Source organism: Nelusetta ayraudi, unplaced genomic scaffold, assembly GCF_046127955.1.
Source record: "Nelusetta ayraudi isolate G7.1 ecotype Tasmania unplaced genomic scaffold, CSIRO-AGI_Nayr_v1 ptg000008l, whole genome shotgun sequence".
NCBI lineage: Eukaryota > Metazoa > Chordata > Actinopteri > Tetraodontiformes > Monacanthidae > Nelusetta > Nelusetta ayraudi.
In genome coordinates, this window is record NW_027466058.1 from 5,848,969 (window position 1) to 5,873,453 (window position 24,485).

General features: G+C 47.4%; 1 protein-coding gene across 5 annotated transcripts in view; it reads right to left on the reverse strand.

Moving 5' to 3' along the window:
• The window catches only part of arid4b (AT-rich interaction domain 4B), a 47,341-nt gene that overhangs the window by 18,706 nt on the left and 4,150 nt on the right, over window positions 1-24,485 (reverse strand). For all 5 annotated transcript variants that reach the window (XM_076018953.1, XM_076018954.1, XM_076018951.1 and 2 more), the window contains exons 3-9: window positions 14,850-14,960; window positions 8,574-8,639; window positions 8,239-8,329; window positions 7,189-7,268; window positions 6,927-7,018; window positions 3,627-3,768; window positions 2,253-2,332 (exon numbers count right to left, since the gene is read on the reverse strand). In XM_076018953.1, the coding sequence (XP_075875068.1) occupies window positions 2,253-2,332; window positions 3,627-3,768; window positions 6,927-7,018; window positions 7,189-7,268; window positions 8,239-8,329; window positions 8,574-8,639; window positions 14,850-14,960 (662 nt within the window). The remainder of the gene's footprint in view (window positions 1-2,252; window positions 2,333-3,626; window positions 3,769-6,926; window positions 7,019-7,188; window positions 7,269-8,238; window positions 8,330-8,573; window positions 8,640-14,849; window positions 14,961-24,485) is intronic.

Below are 24,485 nucleotides of genomic sequence, written 5' to 3' on the forward strand. Positions count from 1 at the left end.
AGAGCTGCGTTAGTGCAAAACAAAGCAATGAATCTGTTGCTGCTGTTTGAGTGCAATAAGCTCAGCGAACAGGTTGTTGGTCATGAACCAATACGACTTCCTTGTCTGTGTTTAGCACGACAAGAACAACTGAGTGAAAGGCGGGGGGAGTCGGGGGGTGGGGGGGGGGACACCGTCCTCAACCTTGTTTAATCTCAACAACAATAAAAACTGGTTCTCCAAAACCACTGTGTTTTATAATAACCTTTGATGGACACGTTAACAACAATAACTGCCCAGAGGACAAGTGAACACGCTGACTGCGAGTGTGCCAGAGAGGTCACACTGCTGGTGGACGTGACCCCCTCATGTAAAGAACAAAGCCCAGAGGAAGCATCGAGTTAGAAGCACAATGAGACCAGCGCCTGTCTGTGCAGGAAAGCAGCAAAATGAGGAAGGAAAGGGAACCGGAGACGGTGCTGAGCCACGTGGTGCGGTGCGACTCTGCTATTTCCACACACTGCAAGATCTTTGTGGTGATTTACGCGGTTAATGTTCACTACCCCCACAACACAAATCACCAGCGCAGAGACGCTTCTACCGGGTGCTGCGCCCTTGGTTTGAACGAGGGGAGACCTTCCGTGGATCGGACTGCCGACCCGGCCCATGCGCTTCACTGCGCACAGTAAACGGTTCACTTGAAGCATTTCAGCGATGTCGCGTCGTCAGGAGGGGAACGCAAGCGAGACTCAATGAAAACTGTCATTAGGAGCTGCAGATTTCTGGAATTCTTTGGTCACTTCGTCACGTCAAACTGCAGATGCACTTCAACAGGGATCACCAACATGGCATCAAACTGCAGATGCACTTCAACAGGGGTCACCAACATGGCATCAAACTGCAGATGCACTTCAACAGGGGGCACCAACATGGCATCAAACTGCAGATGCACTTCAACAGGGGGCACCAACATGGCATCAAACTGCAGATGCACTTCAACAGGGGGCACCAACATGGTGCCTGCGGGCCCCCTAAGGACCACATGAGGAGCACAACTGGTTGAGCTGCGTGTAAGATTCAGTTTTATCCAACCTAGTTGAGACATTATTGAGAACTCATTACCATGATCATTGTCTTCACGTGGATCGTGGATATAGTAATAGTAATAATATATAACTGAAGGCTAACTGAAAAAAAAAGTTATTTCTGAAGAGTAGCAAACAGGTTGCCCTTCACATGTCTCATGAAGTCACGCAGTCTTCAGAGTGGCCATGGAGGAGCTCTCGGGTTCAAACAGGTTGGTGACACCTGCACTGCAACGAAACGGAGGCACAAGCTCCTCTGGTGCAGTTTCCCTCCACATCACAGGACTTGTGGATCCTTGACAAACTAACCACTTCCAGTTCTTCAATATGTCGTCTTATCTCATCCCTCTCGGCACCCACGTGGGTCCCCTGACGACTGGCAAGCAGCCGCGGCGATAACAGTTCCACCAACATGCAGATCGGGAGGTTGCGGGGTGGGGGTGGGGGTGGGGGGATTCCCTCATTCCAAGACTCCAGACTGACTGGCAGCTAGCGGCGGCGGGTCCATCGACGTGAGGTGCTCTACTTGACTTAACACCTACGCGGACGGAGAACGCCGGCGCAGAACCGGCAGCCTAGCGCCGGATCCTGACAGGCCTTATTATTTTTCACCAAAACGGCAAAACAAGTCTGGCGGCATAGTTTGGGCGCCGAGGGCGAGCCAGAGGCGGGGAAGTTGGGCCGCCTTCGCCTCGATTCACAGCCTCAGGACAAAACAAGACAACACAGGCTCGCACGCTGCCGAGCAAGCAGGATGCTTTCAGGAAAGACGGCGAAATCTGCAGCTGCGAGTCGCGGCTGTCGAGAGCAGAAAGCAAAGGAAATGGAAGAAGAACAACGGCACAATACAGGAATCTGTCTCATACTTTAAGCACTACAAACAAAGCCTAAAAGCCTAAAAGAGAAAAAGGTTGTAACCTAATACAGTTTGTGCTCCTCTTGGCAGCAGAACTAAATAATTAGTGGATTTACTCACAGAATTAGTCATTTGCTTATCAGCAAAGCTTCTCTACAGATTACCCCATTTCCACTTAATGTGAATTAAACTTTATGCCTCGTGGTTTCGGAATTCTAATTTATGCGTCGACTCCCGAAAAGGAAGAAGATGAGGAAGGAAAAAAAAAAAAAGCTGACGAGATATTATGCCAATGTTGACATGCTGGCGCAGACGGGGCTCTTCAGACTCACAATTTTCCATCTTTGAAGGAGCGGACGAAGATGTTGTCCTTCTTCATGGTGGCATCTTCGTGGCAGTCGGGGGAGATGACCTTGTTGCACCCAAATAAGAGGCGGCGGCGCAGAGTTCAGGCGAGGTGACGGCGTGTGTGTGTGAGTGTGAGAGAGAGAGAGAGAGAGAGAGAGGGAGAGAGGGAGGGGAAAGGAGATAGACAGAGGGGGAGAGAAAGAGAGAACAACATTAAAGACAAGGCGAAAGCGTCGAGAGTCAACAGACTGATGCACTTCACGCACGAAGGCCGCGCGGATTAATTAGAAAATATGCGATTACAACACGCGGCAAGACGAGGAGGACGAGGAGCGAGTGCAGATAAAAGCCTCGGGGTGGGTGGTGGTGGTGGTGGTATAGGGGAGGACGGGGGGGGGGGGGGGGGGCACTCTGCAGACAGCAGCTGCTGACTGGAGCTGGGAGGTGCAGCAGCAGCAGCAGCAGCAGCAGCAGCGGCGGTGGGGACTTATTTCAATGCCAGGGGTCGAACCCAGAATCAGGCAGCGCTGCTGCTGCTGTTATGGAGATTTCATTTCCACCCGGACTCCGCTGGCCCGGGCTTCCTTTGTATAAACAACACACACACACACACACACACACACACACACACACACACACACACACACACACACACACACACACACACACACACACACACACACACACAGTCTACACACATACAGTACGCACACATTAGCAGGGGTGGATGCTTTCACTTGAGCGGCGTGACTCATATTTGCCGAGCACAAAGCGTTTTTGCGTTGCAGCTGCGCTCCCTCCCTTTGCCATATGTTGCCCCTTGCGCCCCCCCCCCCCCCCCCGCCTCGCTGTAAACAACGGCGGGCTTCCCCCGTGACGAGCCTCCTCCTCCCCGGGTCCGTCACAGGGTGGCGACATAGAGCCTCGGCGGCCACCAGAACAGCAAACAGAGGAGGAGGTGGAGCCCCGCTGGCTGGCCAGCCGGCCGACCGACTGCACAGTTCAAGGGACAGGAGTCCCCACCCGCTCCGCTTGTGCCACTTACGTAAACAAACGTCTTTAGCGGCCGCGGCGTCGGGAGCCAGTTGAAATTGTTAAGGAGTCTGAGAGCGGCGTGGGGGGGAAATGGGCCGGAAAATATCAGAACACACGCAGTGAGTTTCCTCCTGAATCAAAGGTGGAGGTTCTGCTCTGAAGGCTCGCTGTTGTAACGATGAACAGGCTGAGAGTGAAGTCAGTGACATAACCTGGCCGACGAGGTGGGGGGGGGGCGAGTTACACAAGCTGCATGTGTGACGGCACAGTGTTGTGAGTGGAGGAGCAGCAGCAGCGCCACCTGTCTGCCAACGGGAGCTCACCAGTGCTGGGTACCACGAGCCCTTCTTCTTGTCCCCGGCCGAGACCCCCTCCACGCACACCACTTTGCCAAACAGGTCCTCATTCTGCCGCTGGTCGCTCTCCTCTTCTTCGCTGGAGGACGATGACAGCTCCTCCTCCGGACTGCGGATTGGAAGGGGGAAAAAAAAAATCAGGTTACTCAACCAAGGCGTTGCAAGGTGCAGCTTTCTCATTCATTATTTTCTGGTTGTGTCCACGAACACATGGATGCAAAGTGGACGTGAAGCTTGAAATCTAAATGTTTGAAGTTTTATTTCGGTCATTCATGCAGACACTTTGCTAGTGTTTGATCCTTGTTATGAAACGCTTTGATTTGAAAAAGACACTGATTGAAGACAGCATGGCAATAGTGCAAATTCTGAGCTAGCATTGATGCAATGCTTCTAATTCTTAAAAAAGAAAAGAAAAGAAAAAAAACACAAGTACAAGACATCTGGGATTGACTTTTAGAAAAAGAAGGATGCCGCCTTTATTTCCATTTCTATATATAAAACACTGCCATGAGAAAACAAACCCTCCTGCTCAAAGCACTTCACCGGCATCTTCCATCAAATCCATGACACTCATGTATTTATAAACAAGTTATTAAAAAGCAAAAAAATAGCACCGCTGACTCTCGCGCAGCTCAGCCAGAAAACTTCAAAAGGCCCCGGAAGTCGCAATCCGTAACAAGACAGACGCTGGGCTGAGGAGCTCAGGCGAGGGGGATCGGCGTTACGGAGGGAACGGGCTCGGCCTCGGCCGTCTGACAATCGTCTCAACGCTGGGGCCGACGGCGCGGCTGTGACCGGCAGACGGGCGGCCGTGTCTCCGAGCGATCCGGCAAGTGAACACGTCTCCCCGTCCGGTTTTTACGCATCGCCGGGCTTTTCCCCAGAGCCGCTCCGCATAAAACGCAGAAGCGCGCGCAGGCACGACTCAAAAGCGGTAAATTTGGCTGCTGCTGCTGCTGCTGCTGCTGCTGCTGCTGCTGTTGCGGCAGCTTCACCAGCAGCTGTTAATCAAAGTCGGCTAATGAAGAAGCAACAGTAATTTATAGAAGGAAAGTGTTGGCTCCTTGTATAATTAGGATTGTAGCGATAAACGTTTTTGCGTACTTTTGAGGGAGAGATTTGATAAATCAGGATGAAAAAACAAAAAAACCAAAAACAAACGCACACACGTTTGCTCTTCGTGTAGGATGAGAGAGGCAGCGCGCCTCTCGGGTCTATGAGTTATGCATGAGTAAGAAAAAGCAGATGGCGCTCTTCGCGTGAGGGCCGACGCCAAGTCTCATCAGAGCAGCTGCAGGTCTGCAGGTCTGCAGGTCTGCACCTCACACTGCACCTCACACTGCACCTCACTCCACTGCGACTGGAGGAGTGTGTGCGGAATGCTTTGGATGCTTAATGAGGCCACTTACGGTATTAGCAACTGCAACTCCTGGCCGGGTGAGAGCTCACGGCCTGAGTTCAGTCACTGTGTTGACTTGTTGTGTTTGGAAAAGTTTTAAGACAACACATCCTTCCTTGCCATGTGACTCCACACCAACTTTCTAACGCTTCCCCGGAAATGTTACGCTTCGGCAACTTTTAGACGATTTGTTGAAATCTCAAAATAAAGACGGGCCGATTTTCTGCTCCGCTTGGCCAGACACCACGGAGAGGTTAAAACAGAAGAATAAATCACATCAATATTAATGAATACAAGGCTGCAGCTCTTAAAGGAACAATAAGAGAATGCAAGTTCTCAAGATGTGCAGAAAGAGAACAAACTTTGCACTGAATGAACATGGATTAGGCATCAGAGGGGTCTTAATATAGCCATATATATTTTGTGGTTCAACTTCTAATGATACACAAGGTTCGTTTGTTCAAAAAACAAACACAAATCAACACAAGCGTTCTCTCACTCAGTCTGAAAAGGCTCTGATGGCTCTCTTCCCCCCCCCTCCCCTACCTGCTCCATCCAATCTCACTCCCTTGTGATTGGTCAGCCGCTCACTCTTAGTGCTAGCTAGCGGGGAAGATGGCTACTAGCTCACATGCAGTGATGGCTCGTCCACATTAAAAAAAAAAAAAGAAAGAAGAAAGTCTGCCAACGCGTCACTACGACAATCAACTCATCTCGTGACATAGATATGCAAGTTATCATTACTTGCGTGTCAGCAATAGTGAGTTGAAAAGCTCAGTTATTCATCATCGGGGCCTTTTTAATTTGAAATGATTGAACATACCTAAAACTTTCTAGATAATCTGGCTTGACCATGGTAGAGTCTAGAAGGAGTGACATTACCCTACTGACGTTCACAACTGAAGCAGACCAATCAAACCATTGACTGAAAACTGAGCCAGGAGTTCCAGACTGCGCTGCTATGCGCCTTGCTCTTTGACTTAAACTCTTTAAAAAAAAAAAAAAACCCAGCTGGAGAAAAGCAAAAACATGTTGTGTGCCAAGAAAAGCCCAACATGCTGCTTTTTGCTCTTTTAACTTAAGGAAATGGCACTGAGGTCTGCTCATACTGCAGCATCCGCGTCGACCGGCCCCAGCGCTGCTTTCTCACTCCTCTTTAGCTGCTTTTAAGGGAGGATCCCATCAGTCACTTTTGGAATTGTGAAAAAACTACACAGCAGCTTAATGTCAGTCCCTGCACTGTTGTCATTCTGGGTAATTTAAGGGGCAAACGCAGCGACTGTCCACTCGGTTCCAGCAAAGTCAATGCAGCGGCAATTTTCCGCCTAATATTGACATTTCTCTCAATGCGAGGGAGGTGTAGAAAAAGGCGATTACGGAGCAGAGGCTTGTCTTTCTAGCGGGGGGCGGGGGGAGCCCAGCAGTCAGCCAGGTGTAGTAATATAGAACAAAAAATAAAAATAAAAATAAGACACCCCCTGGAATATTAGTGTCAAGGCGAGCGGAGGGGTGGGCGGATGATATAGGGCGGTGTTATTGAACACGCTGACATGGCCTATGCAGCGCGGCGTGATAAAACAGCCGTCGGGGGGGCTGGCGGGCTCTTCTCCTCCAGGCCTCGGGAGTCTGGGGGAGGTGGGGAGCGGAGGAGGGAGAAGTCTGATGATGATGACGACGGGAGTAAATCTTTCATTCCAGTGGAGAATGGAGTGGCGGGGAGCCTGTCGCTGAAGGCTGCGGATCGGCGCAGAGGACGCGTTCCACGCAGCTCTGGTGCATGGAGTTGGAAGCGAGCCAAGGCGAGCACAAGGAGACGGAGGCGGGCGGGGGAGGGGCCAGGCCAGGCCAGGCGAGGCGGGGGTACTCACATGGGGTTTGATCGTCGGCCGCGGTTGCCCTTCTTGCCGATGACGGGCGTCCCGAAGTGCTCGGGGTTGGTGAGCGGGAGTCTGTCGAGCGTCTGCACAGGGAAGACAAGTCGCACGCAGGGGTCAGAGTGTTTTTTTTTGGAGGCGGCGGGATGCAAGGCGAGCAAATTATCTCGAGTTTTCCAGGGAGGGAAAATTACAGTCTAATGAGGAAGGAGCTTGAAATGAACTTCGCGAGACGAGGTTGGGAGGGGATACTCACTTCGCTCTCTGCAAAGTGGCGCGCCCCCTTCAGGCAGAGGGAGGAACGCCTCAGGGTCTTCTCGTCGCCGTCGTCGAACACTGCAGACGAGACGCAGAAAAGTGTGAGGACGCTGACAAGCACGTCTGTTTCATTCGTGACGTGTTAAAAACGAATGATGTTTTCACAAAGAGAGAGAGAGAGAGAGAGAGAGAGAGAGAGAGAGAGAGAGAGAGAGAGAGAGAGAGAGAGAGAGAGAAATGCTCTTTTAGCGGTCAGCGCTGAAGCTCCAAGCAGCGAAAGGAATGAGAAAATAAAAACTTGGCCTGCGTACAGATCATTTGATCGTCATCCTTCAAAATAAAATAATAAACATGTGGGAGGTTAGAGGTTAAAGCCAGAGCACTGGGCTTTTAATTTCAGATTTCCACTCTTCAAATCTTCATGCCTGATGTTTTTGTTTTTTCGCGTTCATGAATGAAAAGAAGGAAAATGGGCCACGACAAGCACTTCCAGATAAAGAAAACCCCCTGTGGGCTCTCTTAAGTGATGAGCAGCTGCCGGGAGACCTCAGATCTGAGCAGCTCTCCGAGCTTGGGATTATTCAAAAACACAAACTGTTTATTTATTTATTTATTTATTATTTATTTTTTTTGCGCTTGCCGTCTTGAAGAAAATTATTCCCGCTCTCTCAAAAACTTGTATTTGTATATTTAGCGCACGCAGCAAAGGATCAGATCAACGTTTTTCTGCTTCAAGCAAACTGAGGAGCTTCAGAGAGGAAAACTTGTTTTTCAGTTTGATTTTTTTGTGTCTCTGAATTTCACTTCATTGCTGAAAAACTGGGTTGGAATGGCGACAGATTGAGCAAACGTTTCACAGCGAGAGATCACGTGACTCTTTACCTTCTCTGAGCAATCAAGTGAAGACGGCTCTTGGAATATTTTTTTTTTTTTTTTAACAGGACACTTTGGAAAAAGTGAAGCCCTCCCTTTGAAGGCTCAGCGTACACAGACATGAAGAGTGCAGCGGAGTGCAGACGGAAGCAGAGGGTTGTGTTTCTAAACATACCAACAGTATATATACTGGCATCGGTCAGCTTATTGATCGTGGCCTCCTGGTAGACTCCGTCCTGATTCTTCACCTCCACGACGGCGCCCACCTGCGGGAACCAACAACACGGCGCGTTATTACCTCGCGTCCCGGTAACGCCGGCTAAATGGTGAACCCGCCGAGGCGCTCCGAGGTACTGGGGCCACACACGCCACTCATTCAAAATTTAATTGCAAAGCCGATCATTTATCGGCTTCCTCCCGCGCGGCCGGAGCCGAAGCAGACGGACGGCAAAAGTAACGAGCGGCTAATTGATGGCGATGTCTGCGGCCCACTGCGACTTCCTGTCTTACCTTCAGAGGCCCTTTGATGTTCTCGTCGTGCACCTCGGCCGTGGACAGGTCCGGCTTGAAGGTCACCTGGAGGGGAAAGACGTTGAGCAGGCGGACTTTAAATTACTGTATCTTACTGTGTACTTTTTTATTTTTATTTTGTGTGCCCAAGTGGAGTTGCACTCTGAATTTCATTGTTCTGAAAAGCACAATCACAACTCTCAGTTCAAAAGGCTCAAAGTGAAGGAGACGTAGACAGACGGAATAAAAGCGGACAAGGTTGAATGGATATTCCACGTCACAGTGAGGCCATTCAGACACAGCTGGACAGCGATAGACAGATTACAGCGAGCGGCTGTTTAATACAGCCGACCTGCTGCTTTTTATTAGACGAGCGGTAAATAACTTTTGGGTGTCGTTAGAGGAGCAGCGTGCGGCAGAGAATTTATTAATACGGCTCATTTGAGGCTTTGCCGAGTGACCGACCCCACGCAGACGAGTGCGCGGCATCCGTTGGCAACAACTGCGGTGGATTTTTGAACGTCGGACCGAAATAAATGAAAAAAACAAACAAACAAAAAACAAGTAAACAAAACGCAATCGCCGCCAGCCTTCTATCTACAGCTCTCCCCCCTCGAACGGGCCTCTCAAGATCAGAGTCTCGCTGCTCTGTGGCAGTCTCACAACAGCGGGGCAACCTGACACACACACACACACACACACACACACACACACACACACACACACACACACACACACACACACACACACACACACACACACACACACACACACACACACACACACTTTGTGAGGACCATGTGTGAACACTGCAGCCGGAAGCGCAGGATCTGCTCAGCGTTACAAATTTCCCACTCGGCGACCTCAGATATGAAAAAATGCTGGCGTTTGTCTCAGTTTCCTCGGGGGCAAAAAAAAAAATCCAGTCTATTTTCGAAGTCATTACCTCGTTAAACAGAAACCCGATCATAATGGCAAAACTGATTTTGCCGTCATCGAGCTGCGAATTAGATTAGGATCAACTGCGGCGCGAGGCCAGAAAAAGGGACGGATCCAAAAACAAGGTAAAAAAAAAAAAAAAAAAAAAAAAATCTCCCTCCAGTCGGCTCCAAAAATAACAAGAGAGGAGGCAGGAGAGAAGGTGCCGCCGAATTGTGAGATCATAAAATAAGAGGGAGGGAAAAAGGTGGAACAATCAGCCGCAGGCAGCGTTTCATCAGTGCTGGAGATGCCAGCGCTCCTGATGGCTAAAATAAGGGACGGCCTCTCCACACGGAGGGGAGGAGCGGCGCTGCGTTTGCCCACAGCTTCCAGTGGAGAGCTTCAGCAGCACCTGCCAGTCGCAGCCACCTCCGCCCGGGAGCTCCACTTCCTGTGCAGGCGCCTTGGCTATTCACGTCCACGGAAATCTGCTTATGTTTTGCCTCCTGTGCATCTGTCAACCGCTCTGGTCTGCATTTAACCGCTGCTGATTGAATGGGCGCCTGAGCACGAGCACAGCGCTGGCTGTCATACAGTGGAGGGGGTAAGTATTCACACAATATCTGAGGAAAATTCTCACGTTTCCAGAGAGATCAGACAGATACAAACTGATGCAAATCATTTTTTTTTTTAATGTTCATTGCTAACAAGAGATGGCAACACAGCTGATTCTTGTGCTTGCCACGGATGTGTAGGATGCAGAATTACTCTGATTAAATATCATCCACTTTTGCACGTGCAGAAAGGTGCATGTGGGTTGTGGAGGACGGTACAGAAAGAAAAAAGGCACTCTGAGACTAGCATAGCGATCACGAATGCATGAGGTGCCCAAAAGCACATAAGACTGCAATGGGAAAGAAAAGCTTCACTGAATTCTCTTCTCCTTTTAAACACTTTCTGCATCCCATTAAAACAATTTCAGTTTCAGTTTCATCCTTCATTTTTGAAAAAGGATTATTTCTCTTTATTATTTAAGGTTTAAGGTTTGATAAGGGAAGACAAGAGACTTGCTAAGATGTAATGCTGAATATAATGCAGAATGTAAAAAAAGTGCTTAATGCTAAACGCTAAATGAAACACAACACACTCATGAATTTTGTGGGTTGTGTTGAACCAACAGCTGCAACAGTGCGTGTCCCCCATTCACTGTTACGCGCTGGGCTTTTAAGGTCAAAGAGGCAACATTGATTTTTTATTTATTTATTTTTTTTTTTTTAAACCAACCGTTAAGTCTCACTTATCACTTTCCCATCGTCCTGAGAGCGTTTAACAACAAAGGACAAACGAGTGCAACCGCCGGCGGTAGCTTTAAAAGAAATGTGCAGGCTCCCCTCTCCTGTTGAACGCGTTTCTGACCTCTCTGGGTCATTTCATCTCACTAGCTTGAGTTGTGGATGGCGGAACGGCTGAAAAAATAAAACTCAACCGCCAACCGAGAGGCAACGCGTCCATGCACTTCGATTTAAACACCGCGGAGGAAATGCGCGACCCTTGCGCTGCCTTATCTGCGTCCCGCAAAACCCTTAAAATTGAAAGAACGCCGGCGCTAAACTCAAGTGTAAGTTCAAAAGTAAGCTGATTTACTACGGCTTATCTGCTCCCAGGGAAGACGCAACAGCGGGACGTTCACATTACAAGACTGACAGCTGCCTTTCGAAAAATTCTATTTGTGCCTTAATGTCCCTCACTTTAAACAGACAGCCGGAGAGTGGAGTGAACTGTGGCGATGACAGCCGATCAGATCTATGCGCCGAGCCCTCTCACAGTGAGCGATAGCGACGCGTCGCTAATTGACTCCTCGCAGGTCACCCGGTAGAGATCGGCGCTGCAAAGAAGAGTGTCACGCAGCCCCTCGTTCCTTTGCTTAGCGGAGGAGGGGGGGGACAAAGAAAAAGGGAAAAAAAAAGAAACAACACTAACAAGACGGCGGCACCATATGTCGCAGCCATCGAGTTTGTTCAACAAGCAGGCAGAGATTAATGAACCAAAGAGCCGGAGACGAATTCATTACAGGAGAGAATTCTGACTCCCAACGAACCGATGAGTAATTGGCGCGATTCAGCGTCTTTTTGTAACGGCATCCCAAAAAACAAGGGAAAGCCACACTTGGCTTATTAATATGGTAATTAAATTTGGAGCCAGGGCCGTCCTGTTGCTTCTCTTTCAGCTGGCAGAACCCAACAGTCCCGTGAGTGAAGTCTTCTCCACCTGTCCACTACACCAGAACAAAAAAGTCCTTTCGACGATTTCCGAATGGCAGCACGCGGCCGCTCTTTTGTCTCTGTGGGGTGGGTGGCGGCGTGGCGGGGGGCAAACGGAGCGCCGACACGGGGAAGGTGGGGGGAGCCAGCAACCAATCTTTGTTCCTCCCACGCACCCTGGCAGAGCAGGAGACAAGTGATCTGTCTCTATTGTGTTTTTCCAGATGCTGCAGCCCCGCTGGGAGATGAAATACTGTAGTAGCAGCATCATGTTATGCCTCTTAACAGCACGGGAAGCAAAGTGTGGAGGGGGCGGAGCCGAGGCCATGGGGACGAGGTGCACCTGAGGCGTGATGGGGGACCCCGGCGGACTCGACCAGGACCCTGCATCTGTTGCAGCACAGGCCCGCAGATGCGTTTGGCTGTCTGAGCACTACCGATAAACTCCACCAGGGGGCAAAGGGAAGAACGTGTGGCATAAGGCAAGAACATGATATTAAAAAACAACATGGCACCATTGAAAGAAAAACGTATAACTTGCCACAAAAAAGTACATTCAAGCAACTGGAAATTGTTTCTGCAGCATTAGCGGTCCAGCAAACTCCATCAAACTTCACAACGTTGCTGTTTCGCATTGCTTGCAGCTGCTCCAACTGACGCCACTGAGAAAACCAAAATTAGCGCCTGAACCCGTCGCTCACACATGGAAAAGCGCGGGTAAGCTGATCAACGATTCCGGTCGGGGAAATTTGCTCTACATCTTGTGTTTGAAGTCGGGACGAGCAGAGTGGGATGACACTTGTGTGTGCGGCGAGCACCTTGTCAAACACAAAGACCTGGCAGTGGAAGTAATATTAGCTGCTAGTTAAATGCTGCTTTCAGGAAAACGCACTATCTGCAAAAGGTGCACGGTGTGTTGCAAAAGTGCTACGCCTGACAATAAATTCACAACTACTTAACTGCTAATGCCTTTTCCACGTGTGATTTGCTGCTAATGTAAACCCCCCCACAGTGGGAGTTCACCCTGCAGACAGCCAGCAGTGAATTATTTTCCTCGGGGTGTTGTGTAATTGAGAGAAACCCGCTTGGCTACCGCCGACACGTTGACAACGAGCGGAGTCGCACGATCCAGACTGCCGACCTGCACCTCCAGCTTCTCAGTGGGTGGAGGCCACCTCGCCCAGTGAGGCTCCAGCTGATTTGACTAATACTTTACGCAAGATGCTGGCCGCAGCAGGCCGCAGCAGGCCGCAGCATGTAAAACAAAACCACAACTAACATGAAAGTACAATTAAAAACGATAGAATACTGCTGGACTGATCGCCGCTTGATTCATTAAGGATGCAAAAACTCCCACTGAGAGCCGCTCTGCAGGCCTCTTGATGCAGCCCTGGTGTGTTATGGGGATTCAACTGTGCTCAGTCAGTGGACTGGGCTCCTACAGTCAGCGCTCGCCATATGCTGCTGTGATATTGCATTCACATCTTTCCCCACAGCTGCTCTTTAAGTCCCTGTCCGCCGCCTGAACTTTTGGCTGTCATCAGTATCACGCCAATGCAAACAAGGTGCTAGGAACTACTGACTTATAAGTAGGCTTTACGCGATCACGATTTTTGGGCCGATCACCGATCACCGATCAGTGAGTTTAAATAAACCGATCACCGATCACCGATCCGATGGCGGAGGCGGAGAGGCGTCCCCGAAATACATGGGACAAAGTGAAGTGCGTCCCGTATCATTACGGGATGGGGTTTTTTGGTTGCCAAATATGGGACAATCGCGTATTTTACGGGAGTAGACCACAGACGGAAATCAAATGAGGTTTTGTCATTTTCCCGAAAAAAAACGGTGCAAACTGTGTCACGGGACAGATTTTATTTTTCCCGGGACAGGTGGTGAAAAAAGAGACCAATTCTGGGAAAAAAGGGACGGGTGGCAACCCTATTAGCATCCGTTTCGGAGTTTGCTTTCCTTTTTCTTTCTCCGCGCTGCGTTTCTTGAACTCGACATGCTCCTCCGTGTGTATCTTTTCCAAGTGCCTGATTAAATTTGTCGTGTTGAAATTTTTGGCCGATGTTCCCCCGCGAGGTACTGTAGCGTTGCATGTATTGCAGATAGCTTGTGCTACGTCTGTTTCTCTCATTTTGAAAAACGTCCACACCTCCGACATTTGTTTGTTTGTGTCGCCCATGGATGTTGCTGTCGTGAAGATTCAAAGAAACTTTATTGTCCGTCACGTGGCGACGGTATTCAAAACAGGAAGAGGCACGAAGACGAAAATGAATTTTTTTTAAAATCATGAATCGTTCGCTCTCGGACACAAACAAATAAACATGTCGATGCTGTGAAACTACTTTGGAGTAAATGAGACAGATGAAAAAAAGTTTCAACACGACCACAACGTCATTGATCGGAGATTTATGACATGACGCCCGATCACGAACATTTCAAAAAATGCCAAATATCGGCCGATCCGATATAGCCGATATGATCGGTGTAAAGCCTACTTATAAGTGTGGTGCAGACAACAGCAACAAGGTTAAGGCGTCAACTGCCTGGGAGCATGAAGTGTAGCAAGGAGCAGGGAAAGGCAACAAAATGTTCGATCTACCTCGCTGACTAGCAATGTTGCATCGGATGTATATTCTAGTCTAGTCTTACTATCAATCAAACAATTTTCGTTTTTTTTTCTTTGTAGATATTCAGCATATCTGCAAGCCAGCAGAATATCATGCATTAATAACCTCTTGTGAATTGTGGCGACTTTAAAAAAGTTGCAAAATATTTTTCATCAAGACGTGTGAAGAATACAAAGACGCCCCAAAATGAAGACAGCCAGTAGGTGCGCAGCTCCCCGGGTTTCTTCTCAAACCTCAATAATTCACAACTGCTCCCACACGGGGAACTTCGCAGTATCCCAAAAACTTGGGTGGTTTTCACATTAAACTGTGTCGTTTTGATTTCAGCCCACTCCATCATTTAGAAGGAAGGATTCCAACCCGACTGCGATCCACATCAGACAGCGGCACCGCCGGAGCCAAATGCATTTTTAATCCAGAGTCTATCAGCGAGAGCCCTTTGAAATGCGACTTACCTTTGCCTTGACGAGCCTCTTGGCGGTCTTGATCTTGGCCTCACAGAAAGCCCCTCTGTACTTGGCGCTCACATCCGTCCCTACCGTCAAGTAGGGGGGCTCCTCCAGAGTCTGGCAGGGCACAGGAGAAGAAACGAGTCAATCAAAAGCACCCCCCGACATTTCGGACGTGCAGGTGAGTTTTGGCTGCCCGGCCCCAATAGCGGGTATGCATCCAGGCCTTACATCACATAGGGGCGAGAGGGAGAGAGAGAAAAAACCCCAGCCGGCTCGGTGAATCATCCGTGGAAAACACGTACCATCTGGTACGGGTATTGAAAAACAAGTCTCAGAGGGAGCAAACAAGAAGGCCACTTCGCCGCCGCTTTGATGACTACAAAGAAGAAGCTATCCGGAACACACAGCACCATCTTGTGTCATCAGTGGATGTTTATTGAGCTCCTTTCCTCTTTTTTTTTTCTGCCTCCTTCCTCTCCATCCTCCTCCTCCTCCTCCACGCAGGGAGCAGATTCGCGGAGGGTAAAGCACACAGAGACGACAGACTTTCTGTGTGTGAACGAGAACAGACAACGTTTGTGGCGACGAGGTGCGTGGAGGATGGATTCGGTGAGGGGAGTTGCACCGAGGACAACGTATTCAGACATCCGTCAGGGGTGTGCCGACGACCAACACGACGCATCGAGACAAAAAAATAATGACTAAATGTCACATCTGCATCGTAGCAAGTGGGTTACGACGCAACTCCATACCTCAAATCTCAGTTGGGCAAAAATATGACTTGGTGCAATCGTGTAAAATATAGAAATGTCTCAGATTGTTTTTTTTTTAACCATTAAATAGTTTTTATAGTTTTTATTTTTGTGTAAATAGTTTTACACCTACATTTTAAACCTAACACTCACACTGACTGTGCTGTTGCAGGTATTTCAGTTCAAAGTTCAGATTCAAAACACTAAAGGCACAACGTATATACATACATACATGTATATATGTATGTATGCATGAATATACACATATTATTGAATATGAGGGCTGCAAACGCACAGAAGAAGGTGCGATGAGGGCAGGATTCTTCATCGCCGGCTTGATTTTCAAGGGGTTCCGTGACTCAAAAGTGTGAGCAGCAGCTGCTGATGTGCATCGCAGCTGAATAAAACATTTGAGGGACTTAGCGGGAATAAGCACAGTTGTTTCGAGGAAGGACAAAACAGCTGTAGCGCCCCCACTCTGGGGCTTGACAGGTGCGCCGGGCCTTCAAACTGACACCGCTGGCTGGGGGACTTCCTGGTCCAGGCCGTCGCAATTCTGCTCTCACCTCCGTCTCTTCCAACTGCGAGCGTCGAGCTATCTCAGGATTACAGACGCTTGGAAGACTGAGGGGCATCAGCCCCACTGCATTCATTTGCCCGCGTCAAGCCGTGCATTAGGAGCGGTTGCACGGCTGTATTGTGTTGCGGAGTAAAATAAGCAGCCAGGATTTGAACTTGGCAGATGTTCAATACGGGACTTAGGTCACGATCGGAGTCTTTAGCAGAACTGTTAACAAAGTCGGGGGTGCGGAATCTCGGCGCGCCGCTTTAAACTGGTTCGGGTGAAGCGGCAGTGATTAAAAAGAGCCACTCTCCAATTATCCCGAGGAACGTCGGGGGTTTTGGCGGCGCTTATTAATTCACCGCGACTCGAGGTCGAATTGCGCGTCGCCTTATCTGATCCTTAAGTCAGCGGCTCGGAGGGCTCGAAGAGCCGAACCCCCGAGTAAGAAAGGAAGGAAGGGAAGTGGGAGGTGATTTATGAGACAGTGAAAAAAAGGCAAAGCGGTGAAGCTGGTAAGCAGACTGGTTATGTGACTAATACACACTCCCTTCTCTTTAATAGAGGGCAGGTGCAGCAACGCTTCTCAGCCAAATTCCTGGGCATAGCAAGCCCGATGTTGGCCGTCGTACAAACGGGATTCTTCGTCCGACAGCAAACTGCAGGAGTACAGTACAGCTTGTCCCAAAATAGCTCGGTGCCTTCCGCGCAAAACTGTAAAACACACAATAAGACGTGCGCGCTTCAGAGCAGCGTTTGACACACTTTTTTTGCGTCTCGCTCTGTTGACAGACGCGACGCTCTCGTGAGGGTTTGTCACTGGGGTGGGAAAGCACCGGCACGTATAATAATAACAATAATAGTAATAATAATAATAATAATAATAATCACGATGCGTCGCAATCTGTGATGGTGGTGGCAGGGTACGAGCGGCAAAAAAAAAACCAAGTGTTTTTCGTGGTGGATTTTTGTGTTTATTCAACATTCGCTTCCCCCGACTGGCAAAAGCCATGAATTATGTACCGACACACAACCGGGCGGAATGCTTCAAGGGAGTCATTGTTGTAGGAAAGGACACAACTGCGCCGCACAAATCTCTTCAATCGCCACAATAAGCTGGTAAGGACGTGCCGCAAAAGGAAAAATTATCAGTGGGGGAAAATTGATGTTCAAAAAATAAGAGAACATCCGACTTTAAAGGCGCTTTAGTGAGGCAAATGACTGACTTTAAAGCATAGGTGTCAAACTCTGGCCCGCAGTATGATTCTATCTGGCCTGTGAGGCAATAGTAAAATCACTACTGGAGCTGGCCTGCCAGTATTGTACATGTACCACTAATAATACAACTACAAATGCCACAATGCTCCGCTGGTATTTTGGCGTGTCAATCAGGACAGAATGTTCACTGAAGGATATCATTATGACTTAAATGGTTTATTGTTGTTTTATTTTGAAATGTATTATTAGCACGTGGGAAAACTGTTACTGCTTAAATGTAGATCAGAAGGCTGCAAAAAAAAAAAAAAAAGAGGCATACAATTTTTACTTACATTTTATTAATTTTGATTAGTTTTAATTTGAAATTTGACTTACGAGTCACTTACGTTGCAAAGTATGAAGCTTTGCTTGTTTCATATTCAGGTTGAAGTAAAAATTGTTTGGGTCCAAATTAAAAGGTTCACTGTTATATACGGAGGAAGATTTTTTTTTGTGGCCAAGTTTGACATTTTGGTTCCACTGTGTATTTGAGTTTGACACCACTGCTTTAAAGTGTTGACTTTTATATCTTTAAGCCCGAATCAGGATTATTGATTTATATAAAACATTACAACTCTGCACACACCGTAGCACAGAAATGTGATACTGAGCCTAACAAAGAACTTAATGAACAAAAAAATAAAAAAAAATAAAGCATCGAAGAGAGAACTAGATTGAATTTGGATGATCACAGTGGAGAGAAGAAGCCATCAGGATGAGTCGTTTCTTCCCAGGGGCTGACAGATGGGGCTTGGGGGCAGAGTCCAGGGCAGCGGAGCCTTCCCACCTCTCAGATAAACACCTCATTAGTCGGGAGTGCAGTCTGGCCTCAGCACCGATCGCCCGGGCCAACACCAGGTTTACATGACGGACAGCGTTTCCCGCCCGCCCGCCCGCCCACCCACCAACCGACCGTCCAACCTCCTCGTCGGTCAAAAACACGGCTCTGAGTGGCTCCGGTGCTCCGGGGCTGCTCGCCGTCGTACCAACGCTTGTCCTCTTTTTCTTTTTGCTTTCCGCGCTCTCGGCTTGTTCCGCCTCTCCGTCTTGCGAGGGAGAGTTGGCTGGCGCCGCTGGGTCAGAGAGGGCAGCCTGACAGCTGTGGCCCACCAGGCCCCCCTCCCTCCTCTCCGGGTCCAACGGGGAGGGACGATAGACGCGCTACCGTTAGCCAGTCGGCTCACATTTGTCCCGCTCACGTGCCAACGAAAACAGGGGCTAGTTTGTTGTTCCGAACTTGTTGAATTCAGCAGGAAAAAAAAGGGAACTACGAAAGAGAAAAATTCCATTCCGTGCTAGTCCACGCTATTTAGCCTTCAGCTGCTGCCTACAAAAAAAGAAAAAGAAAACAGGCTCCTCTTTGGTAGTAATGACAATATATTCATTACTCTTGCTGGGACTGTGCGACAGACAACATCCCCCCCCGCCCTCTCAGAAGATACAGTGGCAATGACTAAGCACAGAGAGGAGGAATTCCTGCACATTTGGGTCATGCAATATCCTTTCTGCAGACTTGAAATGAGCAGGAGCACCGCGTACCTTACAGCAGCAGCAGCAGCAGCAGCAGCAGCAGCAGCAGCAGCCCCCCACAACCCATCTAATAGTCTGCCATGGAGATGCCAGAGCAGTATTAAACATCAGCTTTTAGTGCCATTTCAGCCTGCACAAGTCAACGTGACGGTAAGACCAGTTGTTCAATCGAGAGATTAACTTAAACCCAGCGATTAGAGAAGCACCCGGCGAGTAGAAGTGCTTGATTAAAAGGAATACAGACACGCCTCGTGGTTGGAGCCCTTCTCACCCGGACAGCTACCTGCGCGCCCCACATGCAGGATGGCACAATTATAACGGATTATCAGTAGACGCAGCGCAACGAAAAAAGGAAAAACCGAACGGCTTAGAAAAATAGATCAGTTTTTCTCAGCAAAAAACACACAAAAAAACGTTGGGAGCTCCAGAAGCGACAGAAAAATGAGATCTGTTTCTGCTTAATAGTGACTCCCGGGTCATCAAATATTGAACAGCAAACTCCACAGAGCTCCTGCTGAAAATAAAGTGCTGCTTATACGGCACTTCTTGGACTTCCTGAATGACTACAGCGTTTTCACTGAACAACTCAGTAAAGAGGGTTGGGGGGGGGGGGGGGGCCTCTCACGACGTAAAAAAAAAAAAAGGCAAACTAATGGCAGAGTTTGGAAGTGACAAGTGTAAAAATCAGATTCCCATCCAATCTGTTGCGAGGCCTCATGACATTATCTCAGCGACGGGGAGGGGCTCCAGGACTCTCCCTGGTCAATATCCCATCAGGGAGGAGGAAGTGTGCCTGGGCGTCCTATTGAAGGAGTGCAGATGACAGCTGCTGACAGACAGACTGAGATACGCTGACGATATGATTCAAGACACACGTGACTTACAAGTCAGCCTTTCTGTGCCACACAACTACGTTGAGGAATCAGGTGCTCTGCAGCAGTAATAGTAAGTAGCAGACAGTATTTCATTACAATATTCTGGTTGAGTAATTTCCATTCCTGTGCACACAGTCTCAGTTCTTTTTCCTGCAAAAAAAAAAACAAAAACAACTCCTGTGCAAATTAGGGAAATGAACACGCTTTGATAGAACTGGTGTATTTTTCTGACTGGACTGAACACTGGAAGTCCCAAACCTCAGCATGAAGTGCACCAAACTTTAGTTCAAGACTAGGTGAAAATATATTTTTTAAAGTGCTGTCATCTACATTTTTGTACAATCATACATTATATGCAACTCTAGCGTGTAAGATCTCACAGTCATGCACTCATGACAATGTGTATTTTTGACCGACACTGGTACTTTCCATTTTGACCACTGAATACAAAATTTAGTCACGCTACACCAACATGTAGTTTTAGTGATGACTACATGATGTATGCTGGACTAATTAAATCATTATGAGCTTGGTCATTATGGAACAAAAGGTAAAAAAAAAACAGTAAAACGACATTGTAATGTTACTCATGGGAAACAGGTTAGCTGTTTAGTTAGAAGCGCCACTGATCCACACATCCAGAACGACGCCAAACTCCTCTGCATTTAACCTGTCCATCCCCTGAGGTAGCGGTGAGCAGCAGCGGAGCCGTGCTCGGGAATCACTTGATGGCTGATCATCCAATTGTTCCGAGTTTCCTTTCAAAAGTGTGTCCACACACAACCGTTGCAGCCGCAGTGTGCAACTGAATAATGCAAAATATTGTTTCATTCTTGATTACGCTGCCTGGGCATTAGCAGCATCAGCTCCTCTCCCCGGCGATCGACCGTGCATGTAATAACGCAAACTCACACACGATGAAGTCGGATGAACACGGGCGTCGCGAAGCGAGATCTCCTCTCGCTGAAACTACCGCTTATCTGAGACACATCGCTGTTAATTGAAGCGTCAATGAACACATTCTTTCCAGAAACACAGAGCATAAGCCCTGAATTATGACATATCAATAACAATTTGCAACACAAAATTATTTTTATTTCGACCGGCTTTCACAATGCATTCATCCATCCACTGCAGGCATTAAGATCCAAAGAGAGAAAGTCTCCATTTACCAGGCAGGCTCTCCTTACACTATGCTCTGCTCTACACAATTGTAGATTCGTCAACAACAAGTTCCCATTGTATGGCATAAGTTTAGGCTCGTCCTTTGGTTAATGTTCACAACAATTCACAAAACAAGCAACGGCTAACTGTTGTAAAGGATGTGCTAATGCAACATGTTAATGTAATTACGACAGTGCATGTGGATGCATTTGAATTAGAATAGGCAAATACCTGCACACAAGAAGCCAAATACAAAATAAAGTTTGCATGTGTTTGCAAATTTCTGTTTGTTCCACAACACGCTAAATGCTGCTGTTGTGCAGGCTGTGTACAGTATGTATTTCAAGTTATAGTTACAAGTCAGTAACTTGCAGAATGCACCTATTTACTCACTAGAACTAAATTGAAGAAAACATGAAGAATTGGAAAAATCCAACGACATGATGTGTACAGGCCAATGGAATATATCCGAATTAGTCATTGAAAACCTGGTTTGAAGTTAAATTGTAACTGAGCACAAAGAAACCTCGCAATCGATGACAACATAATCGCATAGCAGCAACAATGTTGAAGGGAAATACAGTTAACTATGCAAATCAGTTTCTTTCATTCATTGTCTGGATAAGGATATTGATAGCTGGATAACTCATGCCCTTTAAAAAAAAAAAAAAGAAAAAGAAAAGACAGTTTGCTGAGACACAAAGCAGCATAATGAAATATTAGAATCAATTGTTTTTTGGTTTTTTTGCCATTTAGTTGTCTGTAATGAATGGGTTTGTGGGCCGAACAAAGGAAACATGGAAGAGGCATGCAGGAAAGAATTAAGCTCCCAGCCAAGCTCACACGTACAATAATCCTGCTGTGAATTACCTCTTTGTCTAAGCCACAGTCACCGCATTTCTAGTGACTGAGGCTTCGGCAGGAGTTGCCTTGGCAATGTCATGGTAAATTCAAAATAGATGCACAAAAAAAACAGGGGGGAAAAAAAAATCCCCCTCGGAGTCAGAAAGTAAATACAAAATACTGTGACTTGAATAAAACTTGCCAGTGTTAAATTGCACCTAAACCCCAGGGGTGAGTTTCAGTATGGCTTTGTCATGCAGTGACACTTTCCTTTTCAGAGGTACCAATTGCGTATTTCAAAGTCGTATTTATAGCGCATGAAAGCGAAAAAGAGCTTGAAAAAAAATGACTAAAAATAAAATCACCACAAAACACAGCAACTAAAACCGTGTGTGAACCTCAAAGTGTCCACGCAAGTCCCCCTCTATGTTGTGCTGTGGATGGACACGTTCCTAATGAGCATAACTAGTAAATACTGCATGTAACGATCGCCACGACTTCACCCCCAACCCCCCGTCTGCTCAATGATACATCAAGTTGAGTTGAATTGCTCACACGGGCATTAATTAGGCAACATAGAGGAAAGACAAACTTATAGATTTATTCTGAGCAAGCGAGCGGTGACACTCTAAACTACAGCATGATGGCCTCACTCTGCTCTTTCCCCAATGTTTAAGCACCATATTACCGCAGCGGCACACGGGCGCACGCTGTTAGCCTGTCTAAACGGTGCAATGACCCAATATTTCACTCCTACAGGGCAGTAATTCCCCGAGTAGGAGTCTCCATCAAAAGCTGCGGCAACGCTCGCGACTGAGACGACTTAAACAGCAGAGTGCCGTTTGAGAAGAGACCCAGAAATTTTGAATTAGACTTCAATGAAGCCCCAGAGGTATGGACAACAGCTTTTAAAATGGGCTTTGTGTCTACCGCATAGGTCAAGGTCTTTCCTGCAATGCAACACAGAAATGGTTTCCTTTGGCTGGCGTCTCGTCATTCAACTCCATTACTGATGATTTAAGTTTTCACTCTGTTCCTTCAGAGTGACAGAGACACTATTTCAGAAGCTAAGTAGCAGACTTTTGTTGGGTTATTAGCTTAATTAGGGGAAGTAGTGGCACTTCACCATGTGACTACACTATTCCAGAGAATAGGTTTTTGGATGGTAGTATTGGGTATGAGATAACAATGATGAGGACAACTGCAGATGCAAAAATCTGTCTTTCATGTGTAACCCTAGACTGAACAAGCGGAATGTTTTCAACTCAAAGCGCTTGTAGTTAGAAATTCCAACAAGGACAATGGAAGACAAGACTATAGTGATAATGAAACACAAGACCAACGAGTAAGAGTCAGGCCCTGTCCACACGGGAACGTTGCCGTTTATTTTCTTTCCCGGAGTCGAAAAAAGTTGTTGGTCTGTACGGAGTGCCAGAAAGGCGCCTTCAAATAAAATGTATTCTTATTTTTAATAATGTAGTGCTAAAACAAGACCTGTTTGAGATGCACTGGAGTTAGCAGGTTGGTTGCTTGCTAACTCCAGCAACATACATTAGCAACATTTATGTCAATGCTTGCTCAGTAACCATCCTATCTATCATGTTATCCTGTTTACATTACAAGATGCTCCAATAAACTATTAATCAGTTTGCAGAGAGAATGAGAGATATGCTATAATTTATTCCTGTATAGACTAATATGTCACAACAAGGGAAGAACAGCTGCGCCTCGTCTCTTCATACAATATTCATATGTTTCTACATCAGACTTAAAGCACTAAACAAACACGAAATAGAGCACAAAATCACAACAAATCCGCCACTACCTTAAGACAATAAGATCACAAGGAAATGCAATTCAAACAATTATAGTACTTGACTCAAAATTGTGTGTCAAGTGTTTTGTTCTACGGAGTTCCATACTAAATCCAGCTTTGTTTTAGGTGGCGAGGGAGGCTTTGGGAAGTGAATTAACTTTAAGCGGGCGGCAACACGAGAGCGCGTACACTGCCGTTGACAAAATCGTGCAGCACCACTGACAGGTGAACAAGAAATTCAATGTTGCTAAAAGTACAGGAGCCATAGACACAGATGGATAAAGGTAGTGCGACCAACATGCCTGACACATCCAACATCCCCTCGCCATGGTTCCAGCATTTGTTATGGGCAACGATTTGTTGAGGCTGCTGCAAGTGAATGAACGCATGCAAAACACTGGTTGAAAGTGCTTTCTTCACCACGCAGCAGGTAGGTTGAGTGCAGCAAGTGGGTGATCGCAAAAGCCCCAAGACCATGAGTTGAAGTTTCATTGAAAGTTTTAAAGGACGTATTAAAAACGTTGTCCGAGCTGCAGAGAAATGTACAGCTCGGGCCTTGAGCAGCCGCCGCTACTATAAAGAACGAAGTGCGTCTTAAGCATCAATGGAGACCGATGACTCAGAGCACTATAAAAACAGCAAATGCTACATCAATTAAAGCGGCAATGTCAACGTCTAAAGATTTACGCTTACAGAATTTAATACAGTACACACACACACACACACACACACACACACACACACACACACACACACACACACACACACACACACACACACACACACACACACACACACACACACACACACACACACACACACACACACACACACACACAC